This window comes from Neodiprion virginianus, chromosome 5 (assembly GCF_021901495.1).
Source record: "Neodiprion virginianus isolate iyNeoVirg1 chromosome 5, iyNeoVirg1.1, whole genome shotgun sequence".
In the NCBI taxonomy this organism is placed as follows: domain Eukaryota; kingdom Metazoa; phylum Arthropoda; class Insecta; order Hymenoptera; family Diprionidae; genus Neodiprion; species Neodiprion virginianus.
Window position 1 is genome coordinate 25,625,590 of NC_060881.1, and position 15,803 is coordinate 25,641,392.

The 15,803-nt window shown below is 40.3% G+C and overlaps 3 protein-coding genes across 6 annotated transcripts; 1 reads left to right on the plus strand and 2 right to left on the minus strand.

Annotated features, from left to right (window-relative positions):
- Window positions 1-749: 749 nt before the first annotated feature.
- On the minus strand, window positions 750-2,302 carry LOC124306247 (protein ALP1-like). The gene is made up of 2 exons (XM_046766715.1): window positions 2,105-2,302; window positions 750-2,002 (listed from the first exon to the last, which is right to left on the minus strand). Exon 2 carries the CDS (start codon window positions 1,963-1,965, stop codon window positions 895-897), a length of 1,071 nt encoding a protein of 356 aa, XP_046622671.1. The 5' UTR covers window positions 1,966-2,002; window positions 2,105-2,302; the 3' UTR covers window positions 750-894.
- Window positions 2,303-2,896: 594 nt separating this feature from the next.
- LOC124306233 (uncharacterized) lies at window positions 2,897-12,803 on the minus strand. 4 transcript variants are annotated; one of them, XM_046766677.1, is made up of 13 exons: window positions 12,707-12,803; window positions 6,696-6,834; window positions 6,493-6,623; window positions 6,129-6,263; window positions 5,881-6,045; window positions 5,687-5,775; window positions 5,418-5,610; window positions 5,112-5,337; window positions 4,842-5,006; window positions 4,546-4,703; window positions 4,038-4,273; window positions 3,708-3,924; window positions 2,897-3,551 (listed from the first exon to the last, which is right to left on the minus strand). In XM_046766677.1, the coding sequence occupies exons 1-13, from the start codon at window positions 12,786-12,788 to the stop codon at window positions 3,301-3,303; spliced, it is 2,187 nt and encodes a 728-aa protein (XP_046622633.1). In that variant the 5' UTR covers window positions 12,789-12,803; the 3' UTR covers window positions 2,897-3,300. The 4 variants fall into 4 exon arrangements, with proteins under 4 accessions (XP_046622633.1, XP_046622635.1, XP_046622636.1 ...); XM_046766679.1 differs by lacking the exon at window positions 12,707-12,803 and adding an exon at window positions 7,631-8,308; XM_046766680.1 differs by lacking the exon at window positions 12,707-12,803 and adding an exon at window positions 7,613-8,308.
- Window positions 12,804-14,502: 1,699 nt separating this feature from the next.
- On the plus strand, window positions 14,503-15,308 carry LOC124306252 (uncharacterized). Its single transcript, XM_046766730.1, has 2 exons — window positions 14,503-14,663; window positions 14,806-15,308. Exons 1-2 carry the CDS (start codon window positions 14,603-14,605, stop codon window positions 15,192-15,194), a joined length of 450 nt encoding a protein of 149 aa, XP_046622686.1. The 5' UTR covers window positions 14,503-14,602; the 3' UTR covers window positions 15,195-15,308.
- Window positions 15,309-15,803: the final 495 nt, after the last annotated feature.

Genomic DNA, 15,803 nt, shown 5'->3' on the forward strand with positions numbered 1-15,803 from the left:
TTTCCATTTTTCATGTGTTCCTTAAATTTTCAATTTTCAAAAATCGACAAACAAACCAGAAAAAAATGATGAACGAAGGAAATTTTTGTTTTCCACGTTTTCCTTAAATTTTCAAAATTCAAAAATCGAAAAAAAACAATCATGACAATTTCTTCGATGTAAAATCTTGTTCGATCGAGGGGGAATAAATTCTGGTTAGAAAGTGACAGAAAAAGAGTACACCAACCTGTTTTGACATCACCGACAACCAAAAAATCTTGATTTTCATTTTCTTTTATAAAAATTCCATTCCATAAGTCTCCTGTTTGTTTTTTCGTTTCGTTATTTATGTTTAATATTTCACGTCATTCTTTATGTATAATTGTAAGCATTAAAAATTACTCCAATTGCTAAAATTAAGGTCAATGTGAAGCGGCAAGATCGATGAAGGAACAAAAATTAACTACAGTTCACAGTTCTCAGGAACTATGGATTTTTCTCGGTCGAACTTTTCTCTCTGACACCAGCTTCGATAATCGTTGAGAAAAAGTCGTAAAAAAATATAATCGTTCCCTTCGTCGCTTGCACTTCGAACAACACTCTGGCCATTCACACTCTACGGAATTTCTCGAAATTTCCCAGAAGTCCTCGGCGAATATCCAAAAACTCGAGAATCTGTGTAATTTTGGAGGGATTCTTTTTTCAATTCTCGATGCTGCTTAGTCAAAGAGATATTTTCAAAAGTCTTTCGTACACAAACAAAATTCGAATAATATAAAACCAGTAATGGCATTTATTTATTTCTGTATAAACATTGTACAAATACTGTCAAATACAAATACAAGCCGCGGCCGCAGTGCTAGTAAATAAATTAATAAATGAATAAATACTATGAACTTGCTCGTAGAGCAACGACTAATAGTTACCTCGTTCAATAGCGGTATATTGAAATGGCACTATGCCTGTAGTATTAAAGTATTCACAAAATTTATCTCGTATCTCTAGAACTTCGTTACTGCTTCGGTTATTTCTCAGATATAGGGAGGCATTCTGCCCTTCGGATAATTGTACTGCATTACAATTACTATCAACGCGGGTTGAGATTCTGTAATTATGCGGTACGTACCATTGACTGGAATCATTGTTAGATTTATTGATTAAATAATTATGTAAAAGCACACACGCGTAAGTTATTCTCTCTACTTTTTGAACGGAGAGAGATATCGTAGAAAGTAAAACGCGCCATCTGTTTGCCAGTATGCCAAAAGCGTTTTCAACAGTTCTGCGAACACGGCTCAATCTGTAGTTGAATATTCTTTTGTCAAGCGTCAAGTTTCTATCCGGATACGGCTTTAACAAATTAGGTTTCAAGGCAAATGCTTCGTTACCGACAATCACGTACGGTAATTTGTAACAAAAGCCTGGAATTTCACATGGAGCAGGTAAGTTCAACGTTCCATCGTTGATCTTAGTCCATAATGGGCTCTCACGCAAAACAGCAGAATCGTGCATACGTCCATTTCTTCCGACGTCAACGAACAAAAATCTGTATTCAGCATCGACAAGACCCAGAAGCACAATGCTGTCTTTTCCCTTATAATTACGGTAAATCGATCCGTCACTTCGAGGGGGACGAAAATTGATGTGTTTCCCATCCAGCGCACCGATGCAATGAGGAAAATTCCATAAAGTATCGAATTTGTGAGCGATAACCTGCCATTCCTCCAGCGATGATGGGAAATTCCATACTTTTGAGTCGAGTACTTCTACTATTGCTCTTAAAGTTTCGTCAATCACTTTTGAAATTGTGTTCGCGGCTATGCGAGTGGAGTAGCTCAAATCTTGAAAGGTATTGCCCGTTGCTAAATATCGAAGAGTCACAGTGAGTCTGTCCCTCGGTGATATAGCTTGACGCATAACGGTATCCTGTTTTTTTATGGCCGGAGTCAGAAGTGTCAACAACTCATTCCAGTCATCTTCCATCATTCAAGTATAATTGGTGAAACTGGCTGGATCTTCAGGGCTAAACAAAAATTTAGTATAAATATGCATTGAAAAGTCAAGTATAAAATTGAAAATCCAAAAAAGTAATAATAAATAAAATGAAAATCATATGGTTACATACCCGAGCTCACGAAATACCATATTTAGAACATTCTGTCCTCTATCACGCCGTAACAGCCACTCGCGACTCCAAAATTTACGTTTTCGTTGTTTCAGTAGATGTCTACGTTTAAAAGCAGTTGCTACAGCTGACACGATAATTGCTTTCCTACGTCGAATTATTTCAGCCGCAATAGTTTGTTGCACTCAAGCGTCCATGGTACTGTTGAGGTTAGAATTGCTGGGACTACGTATTCGCCTATATTTTTTCTCTAGGCTCCCTGCACGCCAGCACGCCTAGCGACAAGCATCGTGTGAAGCCAACCCAACGAGGGTGCCATCGTTGCACCCAGCGCCACAGCCAACTTGGAACCCAGCGGTAAAATCTAGCAAGCAATCCAGCAGCAAAACAAGCGTCGTGTGCGGGGAGCTTAAGATACGTGAGATAGGATACTCCATTAGACACTTCCGGACAAATATACATCTAACTTTTCATTGGCATAGCACGTTCACCGACTGAAACCTTCGTAATGCAATTACCGACAAGCCGATAAAATCATGTTACCGGAAAAGCACGGTAATGAATAAGAGTTGATCCGGAGTTAATAATCAATACAGTTACTATCAATAGTCATACATCTTTGCACTTTGCGCCAATTTACATGTTTTTTCAATATGCGTTTCGTTAGTAAATCCGCACGTGACGAGTCTTTATTTTTGGTAATGGATATGCACATGGTTTTCGTTCATTATCACTACATGAAGAAAAGAAACATAGGCAATACCCCAGCCGTTACAACTTTGCAACTTCAACTATGATTGCATGAATAGTTTAATTACAAGTCAACAATATGGTCATCGATTATACCAATTATACCACGTCAGCCAGAATATTGTACATTTTTTTTGTATACATATTGATGTGTAATAATTCAAACAGGTAAATGATAAAAGTGGTTTGATCATATTCCAACACTACATTACAATTCGTTCAATAATACACTCACACCTATACATAAGAACCTTCCGGTTGTTTTATCCGCGTGGTTAATACATTGGCGAGACGGTGAAAACAAAGACGATCAGCGTCCGCTGCACGTTCCACCTGCACGTTATGTAAACGAAACGTAGCGTGGAATCCGGAATGGTGCTATCTCAACAGCTCGGAAGTCCTGAACTTCGGCGGGTACTTCCCTACTAATGATGTTAAAAACGGCATCAGCTGACGGATGAACTGTTGTGATCAGCCCACCGTACACGTCGGGCAACTTCGAAATTACCACCGTGAATACCATAAAGATGCCTGGCCAATATATCGGCACGATCCTCTTCCGCCCGACGAGCTAATCGTCGGTATCGTTTTACAGCCACCAAACAACCGATCGTCAACATTATTTGAACGATAAGCCAAAAAATCAAGAGACCCAAGGCAAGGCCAGCGTCAACGCAAAGCAGTCCATCCAACGATTCTGAAATAATCAAGATTTATATCCGCATCTCCAAAAAATTTGACAGTATTTCTGGAATTCCAGAATAAAGTGATATGACGACGACGATGATGGTGATACTATTAGAATCACCACAACGCCATATAATGGGTGAAAGATAAAAATTAATGTACTCACGACCACCAGCAACGAGGATGGTGTCTGGTGCTGAACTGTCCCGCGATAGAAGAGGATCTGGTGAAACTACTGGGCTATGAACGAATATCGAGAACTGGAGAGGAATTTTATCGGGAATCGTCTTCGGTGTTATTTCGGTGACATTGGCATTTGTGGGTGCAGTAGATATCTCTCTACGCCGCCTTCCGTAAGAATATTCATCATTGCTGCAGTGAGCCTTGACGGAAAGATCAAATAATGTCCATACAATGGAATCGTTGTATACATTATAGGGTGGCTTGCTGCTGATGAAGTAACGTCTTAAATCGTCATAATAACTTGAATACATACCGGCTTGCATCTTCCGGTGCAAAACTTTACAACCACGTTGAACCTGACCAATTGGCTATTGGGAAACTTGAAAGCAGTGAATTTTGCGACGAGTGAACTGTTGTCTGTGACATCTCGTACCAGAGCTGGAAAGGTGCTCGTATCAGTTGGACATCCCATTTCATCGAGCAGAAGATAGGATGAATCTCCTCCAGCACTGCTGGCGACCAAATGTCCGGCAAAAATGTCAAACGGGCCTGAAATTTACGTTTAGTCTTAAAATTACACGTTAAGGTTTCAAATGGAATTCACAAAAGTGTACAGGAAGGATTTCGAGAAGGTCAACTATGCAAAAGACACTCGCCGGCGGATAGGCAACCGAAGTTACATTGGGAAACTTATTACAGCTTATTATGTATAAGATGTCACTTCAGTTGCCTACCTGCGGGCGAAGCGTCGTTCGCGTATCAACTATCTAGGTATAAGGAATACTCTCGATAAAAATATATACGCGACAAGAACATCATACCGTCGGGCGGAATTATTTCGATCCTCAGAATCAACTTCTGTCCCAGCTGAGTGACGGTCGCGTCGCGCGAAAGGCTCTCATCAAGTATCCTCATCCTTACCATCGGAGCCTCCGATGATGAGTTTACGACGGTTGAAACGATCGGTGGTAAGCCAGCGCTTGGAAAATAATGATTATAAAAGAACATGCATTCGAAAAATGAATTAAAACCAAAGCCATGCTTGCGCTCTTATACTTCTGGATTAAAACTTTCTATAGAGACACTGTGAAAATAGAATAAACACCACAATTCTCACTTTGGGTCAATAAAATGTACGTCTGAATGTACTGTGATGTTTCTCGGCTGTGGGGGGTCGTCATTTCCGTCCAGGGAACACCCAACTCTCACCGCCTGGTCACCAAGTCTCTGAATTATTGGATTGAACTGCACGACAACGGTGGCCCAAGCTATGGTGCGGCTCCTGTAGGCGTTCGATTAAATTAAAATATCACTTTTAGCATATCGAAAGTTCAACAATCGATGGAGAAATGAAAAAGTAAATTGCGGACTAGTATCTGGAATATACCGATTACGGCTGTTTACGGATATGACAGGGCTCAGTCCACATTTGATGGTTCTGCCCATCGTGAGATCCTCGCGATGCGGTAAAACCAGCCTCAGGGATGTCAGGTTTTTACCACTTCCTTGCACTCCACAACGTTCGCCCCATCCACTGACGTACAACCTGCCCCAGAAGGCGTCATCCGTGCTCAATTCAACGGTAAGGCTTTCGTTCGTGCATCTGACTCTCACTTGGATGATTAAAAAGATAGCTACAGTTATCATTTCACGAATTGATTGATTTGGAAAGTATCGTTGAGCATTGACTTACGGTCCAAACAGGGCTCGCGTTCTTTGTAGATTAGATCAGGCACGTATAGCAGAGAACTTGGTCCAGCACCGATAGTATCGTCGGCATGAAGGAGACACACCAAATTCGACGCAGTTATTGAATTGTACGACCGATGTACTGTATACCCTCTGCAGTTGAACCCATCCAAACTGGCGTCGCACCTCTCTTCGCACTTAAATTCGAGTAGACGTAGATTAAATGCTGCGTATGAATGTGCATCAATATCTCTTGAGCATCGTTAAACTCACTTGTGTTTCGTCCAGTCCAGGCAACCTCAGATCGGAGTACAGCATGGTTGCGTTTTCGAACTCCGAGTAAGAACAGTAATCAGCTTTAGCTGAAACAACGGTTGATTCCATGTAAGTATGCCGATAAAAATCTTTTAAACATTGTAACAGCTCCTTTCAGCTTCATTTGAGTTTCTACGTTAAACTATACCGACACAAATTATGGCACTGATTCTGGAGATACTCGTCTCTGTACATGGAAGCCCTATAAGCTTGAGGTCTGGATCCCCTGTCAAGGGTAGAAAGAGCGCATCTACCCTGCGTGTCTCCGATGCGTAAGTCTTCGGCGGTGCGATATCGCGCTGATCTGCAATTTCTACCTGTTGAAAGAGGAACTAGGTAGAACCAGTTATTGGATACAGTGGTACTTCTACGCGGGCTTCAAAATATGCAATGTACGAACCGGCGGCGATACAGCTTTCATAACACTGCGCTCTCGTCATGATTTCAGGCAGCCACCTGGCTGAAGGATCCACCAAAATCGCACCGAGCGTTCGTTCCACTTGCCAGAGCCTTTCGAGCTTGCAATTCGAAGGAACTAAAAAGTTACAATTTGAGATTATAGATGTAAAACAAAAATCAGCATGCAAATATCGAAATACATGCTCCCCAATTACTTGAAGGCATGCAACTGGAACTTTAAAAATGATGCTCTACTCTTGAAGAGAATTAATTGTGAAAGATAGAGGATCATTCATTTATTCAGCCATATATTCCCTTTATTTCGAATACAATTCTGTATAGGTATAATGTGCATACGTATCTACCTTTAACGCAAATTTGGTGATAAAAGGTGACGTTGGGTTCTGGAACAAAATGCTGCGAGCTTACTTTTACGCTAAAACAACCAGCTCTTTCCAGATCAATTACAAAAGCAGTGCAATTCAGTGCTCTGCACCTGAAAATTTAAGCAACTGTCAATAAGCTCACTTTCGCTCAGGTCGTATATTTTTTGGGATCGACAACTCACTTCCGAAAACATGTTGTCGTGATTCCTTGAGAATTTATACCCTCGTACAGAATTGCACTTGAGTCTACGGACTCTGGTCTCATCCCGGCGACTTTTTCCCATCCGGTATTGTTTTGGTCACATTGCCGTAAACCAAGCACTGGAATATCAATTTCATATAATTTTTAATCTTCGTCTAAATCATACTGAGCGAAATATGGTGATCGGTTTTTATGTATCTTTATCAAAAAATCTTCGTAACTTCAACTACAAAATTTTTGAAAACCATTACTGGACCACGACAGTTCTCTAAGAAAAGTAAACTTTAACTAGTCTAGAACGTGGAATTATTGTTTGTTTTTCTGTTTTCAATAATTAATGTAGCTGTACTTTGAGGTAGCAAAATTCACGAGTACTAGTCGCCCCATTAACTCGATTCGACCACGATGAAGTTGATCCCAATGAATTTATTTGGATAAATTCAGTTTCATCTGGTGAGATGAAATGGTATTTTTTATTGTCAACTATCTAATCTTAGCACATGTCTCTCAAAACGAGTGGTGTTTTTGAAATGGCTAAATAGGTCCAATGGTACCCATGATTTTTTCTCCGATTTAACTTTAACTTTTAGATAACAAATCTGCATCCGTACTCACCTGTACATATGGCACAAAGAAGCAATATAGATTGGATGTAAATGGTCCACGTCATTTTTTTACACATTTATGTAGTTTAACACACGTGGATATGTGCGCATGCATACGTGCATTTATGATTTTGATACGCGTATACGTGTGAAGATGTTGTCTGGACAAAACAATTGTGCGTGCGGATGTGTGAAGGAAAGTGCAAGTGTGTGTACGTGTTTGTGCAATCGAAAAAAAAAAAAAAAAACTACGGCGCCGCACTCTTTTCCACACTAGGAGATGCTTCCATACTTGCACAAAACCACCAACTCAAAGTTCGAACGATGATCTGCCGCTATGAATACGAGTGTCTTTGCATCCACCTCGCCATAGTCTTTCAGCTGCGGTATACGCGTCAATATATCTTACATAACAACGTGTCGAATTGACACGTGTACACGCGACTTATACTCAGCCGCATCACCGTCGCATTGTCATATTTGAAAAACAAGATAGCAAAACGTCGGATCCTGTCCGAATCTATTTGCAATTTACACTATTTACACCCCTTCGTTCTTCCTGGAGACACCAATATTTCCAGCATCATCGACGATGGTCTTCAAATGATGGTCCGAGTCTACTTCCAATCATCGGTTGAGCACAATGGAACTTTAGTAATCATTTGAGTCCCAACTAGCGGGTATAGTCAAAAAAAATACGTCTCTGTGACTGCAGTGGTAGGTGGGGTAGACCTTCAACACGTCATCACCGATGTCACAATTAACTAAGTTAATTTTTTAGTTCCCGGAGCAATTTACACCTTTTGTCCGCGTGTGGAGGAACGGACATAAAGTTATAGTTGCAAGTCAGATGCCACCTGACCGTATTCGAGCTCCTCGCACAGGTTCGAATTGCGAAAAATCACAACCGATGCGGGATTGCAAACGCGAAAAGTGCAGGCCGCTCTTCCGGTTTGCTCATACTCTGATCGCGTCAGAGTCGAGGTGAATACTGCGAGTCTGCATCCGATGCGGGTAAGCTTGTATATATCCGCGTGCATTGTCATATGGCAATGATGTGTTATGCCGTAATGCGTAAAGGCAAGTATTCCTCTATACGCGGGGGAAACGACGCACGGAACGCGATATACATCATTGTGCGATACTCGGTAGCAGGTACACCGTAAAACGTAGAACATACATAAGCGGCATTGTCCGACACCAGAACAGTGTCTTTAACGTCCTCCCCACGGCCCCTCAAGCAGTCCTCAAGCCCGTATAATCTGTCGCGGGCAACGCACACCTGAAAAAAACGAGCCCAAGGAACGAAACGGAAATGTGTGTCAATCGACCAAAGACAAACGTCGCTGACGACGGTGAAAAGTACAAGTGCTCATTTTTGGATCCTGTATTATGGACGGAGTGACGCGTCGGCCGCATGTCTTGAGCCGATAATGAACACGCTCTGCGATCTCGCCGGTGGAATGGGCACGCGGTGTCAAGAGATTTGAATGAAAATGGAAGAAAAGAAAATCCAGAGGGCCTATCGATGGGCGGAAAACGTCGACTCTGACAAAGAGAACACCAACCACGACCGCATTAATGCCTGGTCCATGAATGGCCGATCTATTGTTGTAATCAGGGTGAGGGTGTGGTGTTTCTCGATCTCTACGTCGTCGAGCTATGCGCGAAACGCCTATTCACGCGTCCTCGTTCCGTCGACGGAATATTTCTACCATATTATTGTCATGTTAATTTACTTAATTACCGAGGCTGTATGTATATACACACACTCGGGTCCATGCGTTCAGCCGGAACTCGTGTCATCAAACGAGACCTCTGCTTCGACTGAGCTATGTTCTATTATCAATGAAACCTGGGCGTGTTTCGGTACAACGTACCCTTAATAAAGGAAAGCGAATATCACGTGTACGCGTTATCAACTATACATTACCTCATTTATTTTAGGAATTTTATTTTCGTTGTACTTTTTACCCGACATTAACTTAATGTATAGGCTGCATAAGTATATCATCACAGGTAGTTTACTCCAGTTCATCTGCGGATACTCTTTATCCGTTTGATAATTCAAAATGATCTCGTCGTGAGTTTCTTTTGCACTTTGATGACCCTAAACATCGTTGAAGGAAAACCCACGTACCTAGATTACTCCGATATTGTATATACGATTATAAAATAAAATAAATTTTCGCAACTACATAATTCTATCGTATTACCAAGATCCGCTCCTTGTACTACATCATTGCTATACGATGAATGAAGTTTCGCTCACATTTAGAACTACCGATGCGAAAAGTATCCGTTTTTTAATCAGTTGAATTAAATCGTATCATAATTACGCGTTTGTAAGCATGCGCTACTATTTTTTTCAACTATTAAGATGCTTAAATTGTTCAATTTCTCCCTTCTCGATATCATCGTAGAAAAGAATAACAGATTATTTCAAGGTGTACATTTGTTGCGGATATACCGAAGAGGGATATCGCCCAAGTTTTTCGATTTCTTAAACCGCATTCGTGAGAAAATATACACATGTAAATGTTACGCCACATCCTTGACTAAAATGCGAATGATTGTAGAGGCATTCACGTTTGCAAAGCGAACAAATAAAATTGTATATGTAACTATAGTGCTTTGTATACTTAAGAACAGGAAGTAGCGCAGACACTTACAAGCTTGTAGAAAGATTTCACTCTCTGTATATGATACAGTCATTGCCTGTTGACTACCTGAATAATTTTTTTTTTTTTTGTCTCAAGACTATAATAATCAGAGACGTTCATCATGTGGCTGCAGAACCATTTTTCAGCGTAATTTTGCAACCTTCTCGATACCCTCTCCCGAATGTTTTTCAGCGTCTAATTTTCTCGTTGTTGAGTAATCAATAGTGAACAAAAGGGATGCAATAACAAAAAAGAATAAGACGTTAATTACGCTCTTCATCGTCGAGCTAATTGGACATTCTTAAAAGCGCATTTAAGGCAAGTACCGAAGAACTCTGCTACCAATATTGTTACAGAGCAACGTCAATGCTGAAAATCTGAGTCAACAAATACACTATCGAAAAAACGTTTTTTTCAATCATCTACACGAGCTTTGCTGCGCAGATAATTGAAAAGTGGTTAGAAAGCGTGAAAGGTTAATTATTTCTCACGAATATAGAGTAATCGAAAGGGCCGCTTTGTAAACGCTCAAGAAATTCATTTCAGGCACGACGAAGCATGGCAATGGGCAGCTTGCTCGCCCGTCATACATGCGTGAGTTCTACATTGCGCCATTTACGTTGCCAAACGTAAATGATGCAACGGTAATAGTTGTGGTCTACGATCGCTAATCACGGTATAATATCCCTGCGCAATTCAGGCAAACGCTTTATATTCCTCTTCCGTGAAATTATCCAAAAAGCAACAAGTACTGATGATCGATGATCGACGAATGCAACTCCTCGTCTGACTAACTTCACGAAAAGCAATCTGTCGAATTTGCTACCCTTCGATCCCTCAACCAGATTATCGAATTTTACTCTATACACCATACGCCTGTCATTTCCATCGATTACAGAATTTTCACTGCCTAGGCCAGTACATCATGTATTTTTATCATTTTTAATAGTGCTATGCGATTAACCGATTAATCGGCAGCTTCGATCAGTTGTTTTGTCGATTAATCGATAAAACGAGTTCTTGGATTAATCGACGATTTTGGTTAATCGTATTTCCAGTTAATCAATCAATCGTTTCTTCGATTAATCGATTAATCGAAGTTGCGGTATAATAATTAATTCTTCAAGTCAATATACGGTGGTGTATGAATCGAAACCATCGATTAATCGATTAATCGCACATCACCAATTTTTACCCGTTCAGATGACTGAGTCCTATTGTGATACCGGCACCTACGTCATCCGGTCACGTTTGCGCCTTGGCACGTTATGATCACACCCCTACAAACGACCCGGCGATATCACCTTCACCCATCTCCGTCCGGCCACGCAATTACCGTTTTTTTTTTTTTTTTTTTTTCCGCTGACATTAGTGTACATCGACGACAATGATAACTTATTCGCATATAGGTACCGCGTGCTGTTTCATGACCTTGAGAAATGCATAAAAACAAGAGGGTAAATCATCCACAAGCCACTGGCCTGGCGTAAGATCTTTCACTGTCCTTAGATGATACTTGATGTCGCCTCGCGATTATGCTATTTATAAATACCCTGGTAATTAAATACAATGATTTTAACGGACAATCATTATCGACGTAGCGAAACGGATAACTTAAAAATACAATGTGTAAGAATCGACTGACCGCCTTTCTCTGAGGTGCAACCACCTGGAAAGAAGGACGATGTGAAATTTTCGTGATTCCCTGATTGGCAGAAATGAATTGAAATTAAAAAGTACCTAATACGTTTTATTGTTCGATAGTAAATGCACCGAGACAATCTTTTGTCACATTCGAAACTCTACCGCAGGTAAATAATACATCATAAACATATGAAAAGAATTGAATTATTCTCATCCTGGTACAAGTCCTTGATTTTACGTAACCGAGTTGTTTGTGTTTTCGTAGTCGAGAGAGTTGTATGAATGCAGGTTATTATAGGTGCACAACGTGTTTTAACCGCGATTCGTTACGTTATCTTTACGAAACGGTACCGAAGCGGGCGTTTCGTGATAACTCTTGCAATATTACAGGTATATGGGTTGGTAGAACACGTGTGAAGATAGTCGCAACGAAAGTGAACGCGTTCCAAGTATCGAGAATCAGTATTACAACGAAGGAATTCCTCTAAAAAATTAATCTAACCGAATTGAAAAATTTATGGTTCTTATTCTGAAACAAACGGATATAGACCTAATCAATTGTAACAAGAAACGGAACAGTTTGAATCAAAGACTTCTGTGAATTTGTATGAAATAAATATTTCTGTACCAAACGATCCGATTTAAATTGACATACATTTAACGAACCAAATTCACTGCTCGGTGAATTCATAACGTGGGAATAATCACCTGGTTAGAGAAAAGTTTAGAGGCTGCAGCCAATTTTCGGTCACAGAATGCAGACCGGGGTTCTCAGTGCTTTTTGCAAATCGATTTCGGCCCAATTTCCGGCCTAGCCTTTCTCCGAGCCGATTATTCATACAAACACATCAAGGTTCGCACTGCATATCTCCACATCCAAAACACACACACACGCAAACGCACCGAATAAAAGTATTCTATTCCTGAAGCAGGGACAGCGTGACGGTATCTTTTCAATGACATGTTCAATCCCTCCATTATTTGCGAGATCAATTATCCATTAATCGGCTTTGTCGGTGAACGATGAGTGGACAGAGGCATACCTGCTCAGTTTAACATATAGGCACTATATAATATACCTTTTGAAATCGCACAGCTTTGATAGCACGGTATGAAATCGCGCTTATTTCCCGCCTCCACAATAATTATTACGATACACATGCGACACAGAGACCGGATTTTATTAAAAAAAATTCTCCAACGAAATATCGAAACACGCGTAAAGGCTTTCAATTTTCACTGAAAATAACTTGGGTTTGGGGAAAATTTTCTCACGTACAATATTATCGAGTAAAAGACGACTTCGTGGTCAGCACGAGTCCTTCACCAGACTGATTCGCACTCTTTCACTATTTCACTTCTAATTTACTTTCGTCCTCACTAACCGACGCCTGATTTTATAACATCGTTACACGTATTGTGTTTTACCTCGCACAATCATCTTCGCTCATTTACTTATAGAGTTGTAGGCACGCCTGTGGGCAGGGAAAGTATGATATATGTATGACTTAGCTTATAGGATCGTTGGTGCTCGCGGATGGTTTAATTGCGGCTAGTCTTTCTTGCGAAATTTGCAGAAAGCAGTCAACTGATCGTATTTCTGGCTCCCTCTTACTGCAATAATCACATCATTTCGCGTTCCGCAATGGAATCGCGTTCGCATTATACTTCTACGCAATACCTACTTCACCTCCACTTCCTTAAGTGTGTTGTACGATTCGTTGTCAATCATACATGACATTCACTAAACTCGTGTTCAAATTATTCGCCATTTTTTTTTTTTTTTTTTTTGTCAACAGGTAATTTAGAAAGGGAGATTCCACTGATACATGGGATTGTTCTCCGTATCGAAAAGTGGGAATAGGCTCGACTATGGAGGACCAAGTCGTGACTTAAAAACCCTTAACCCGCTTCCATTCAATTTGCACCTACAACATTGACACTATTTATCATATTCAACATGTGATTATCTACGTAACTCGAACAAAGTACCTTGCGGATTATGATTCACCACTCATGACGCAACATCACTCCGCATAATATGTAATAGTAGCTGATAAGAGCTCAACGTTACTCATATTTAAATACCGAAGAGTTGGACAAATTATATCCTCAAAGCTATAATAAATAAATTGCATATTTATTTATTCGCAACTGATAAACTGGGAAATTGGAAAATTTTTGTCGTATGTACGGTGATGATACCTATACATCTTTATGGTATAGAGTTCAAGTAACACATTTTGCACGAAACATGGATGGACGTAGTATCAATGAGTAAGAATTGTACCTATGGAAAATCAAACTGACTGTGGTATTAGGATCTCAAAGTTGCGTGAATATTATGTTTGGTATTGCAGTATACTCATATGACTAATTCGGATATTACTGGACAACTACTGAAGATACTTGCATTGACGTGAGAATGAATATGATGGATTGTTTTCAGAACACGAAGAGTGCGTTACTTGGAATCGTTTCCAATTTTCTCTGCAACTGCCCAAAAACGATCTCAATTTCTAAGAATTCTTGGCAAGTCCTTGAACATGGAAATATTTTTGAAGTAATGAACCAAAATAGGATTCGTTATTCAAATGGTCTTTCCGTGGATATGTTATACGCAAAAATATATGAGAGATCCACGTATGTATTTACATATGCTTGTACGCGGGCTCAGCGTATTGAAATTTCCACCATTCCTGGCACTTGCGTAATGGTTGAAAAATAACTGTGTTCTACATGCAACCATACCGACATCACAATTGGCTGCAAGGTTTGCGATAAGGTATTAGAAGGTTCGGTATACAGCACAGGACAATATAGACGATATGGTAATAACGAAAAAAAAAGAATTCGCAATCGTTAAAGTTTATCGACGGCGTGAAAGCTATATATCCAGTGGCTACAATAGGTTGCATTTTCAAAGTGTCTTCGCATTGTACAATCTGCCTTTGACGGAACTGGAAGAGTAAATTATGAAGCGACTAGCGAGCCTGCTGCTGATTGTCATCTTGACTACAGAATACGCCAGTGCTGGTGAGAATTTGGATTAAACAGACGCCGTTGCGACTACTCTTAACACTTGTCTACTTCAGTCTATCTATTCGCAATAAGTTTGAAATATAACGCGTATCAGTCGCTCTCATTAATCGTAAAAATTATTTTTTTCGACTTCCAGTAACTGTGGTAAGAGAGAGGGATGGGAGCATGGAAAGTAGCAATGGTATAAACGGCAGGGTGGCGGACCATGTTGGACAGTTAATCAACGGGGTTGAACGCCTTCCTTACATCGGGGAAATAGTTAAGAACTTTTTAACACAGGCGATAAACATCGTGATTCAATTGGACGTTGCAACCAAAGGAAATCTTAGCCGCATGATAAATAGGATAATGCCATGTACAATTTCCGTTGACGGAAGTATGATGTGCAGCGGAGTTTCCATGGCATCACAAATTCGTGAGCTCGTTACGAGCCTGATAGACATCTTCCTTCCTCCATGGGCCAAGATTGTGTTGGCCACGGTTATAGCTCGCATGAAACCAATGAATTTCACTGATAACTGGTAGCCCGGTTCTATCCATCTGTGCATAATATTGATGTCATTGATATTATACAATTATCTATGTAACGATGCGTCTTTATTGCATCTGTGTTCGATTAAAACTTTATCTATACAATGATTATTTCCTGAAGACTTTTCCATCTACCTGGATTGCTATTCACTCCTCACGCCATCGTTTAAATCCGTGTAATATGTGTAAGTATAGTTGATAAAAGAGCAAGCTGGTCAGTTGTATTTCAATATCGATAAAGTGTGGGCACTGTATGCTGGACGGATAAGCCAGGACCTCAGTTTCGTCCACGATGATCAGATGCATAGGTATAATGTGAAGTAGAAATAAACCAAACACTTAGGTCTGCGTAATCAAACATCGTAGCCAGTTGTGAGTAATTACTGCAATTACGTTCTGTCCCATTCATCTTTATGTCGTAGCGGGAACATGAGCCAAGTTAATAAGGATGCGTTCTGAAATTAGCCCCCAGTATTGTCAACAATCTTTTATCTCTTCCTCTTGTCTAGGGAGTTTTTTTCGCACTGCCAGATAGTCTTGGAACGTATCCTAAGACATTTGAAAACAACAGTCCGTCGTACTACAATGAACATTAGGAAAATG

Bases quoted from the DNA above. Each gene is read 5' to 3' on its own strand.
- LOC124306233 (XM_046766677.1), bottom strand. From the start codon at position 12,788: ATGTGTATCGTAATAATTATTGTGGAGGCGGGAAATAAGCGCGATTTC. The intron at 6,264-6,492 runs GTAGATACGTAT...GTAACTTTTTAG, and splicing joins TCACCAAATTTGCGTTAAAG to TTCCTTCGAATTGCAAGCTC. The intron at 4,274-4,545 runs GTATGATGTTCT...CGTAAATTTCAG, and splicing joins CGAAATAATTCCGCCCGACG to GCCCGTTTGACATTTTTGCC.
- LOC124306252 (XM_046766730.1), top strand. From the start codon at position 14,603: ATGAAGCGACTAGCGAGCCTGCTGCTGATTGTCATCTTGACTACAGAA. The intron at 14,664-14,805 runs GTGAGAATTTGG...TTCGACTTCCAG, and splicing joins TACAGAATACGCCAGTGCTG to TAACTGTGGTAAGAGAGAGG.
- LOC124306247 (XM_046766715.1), bottom strand. From the start codon at position 1,965: ATGATGGAAGATGACTGGAATGAGTTGTTGACACTTCTGACTCCGGCC.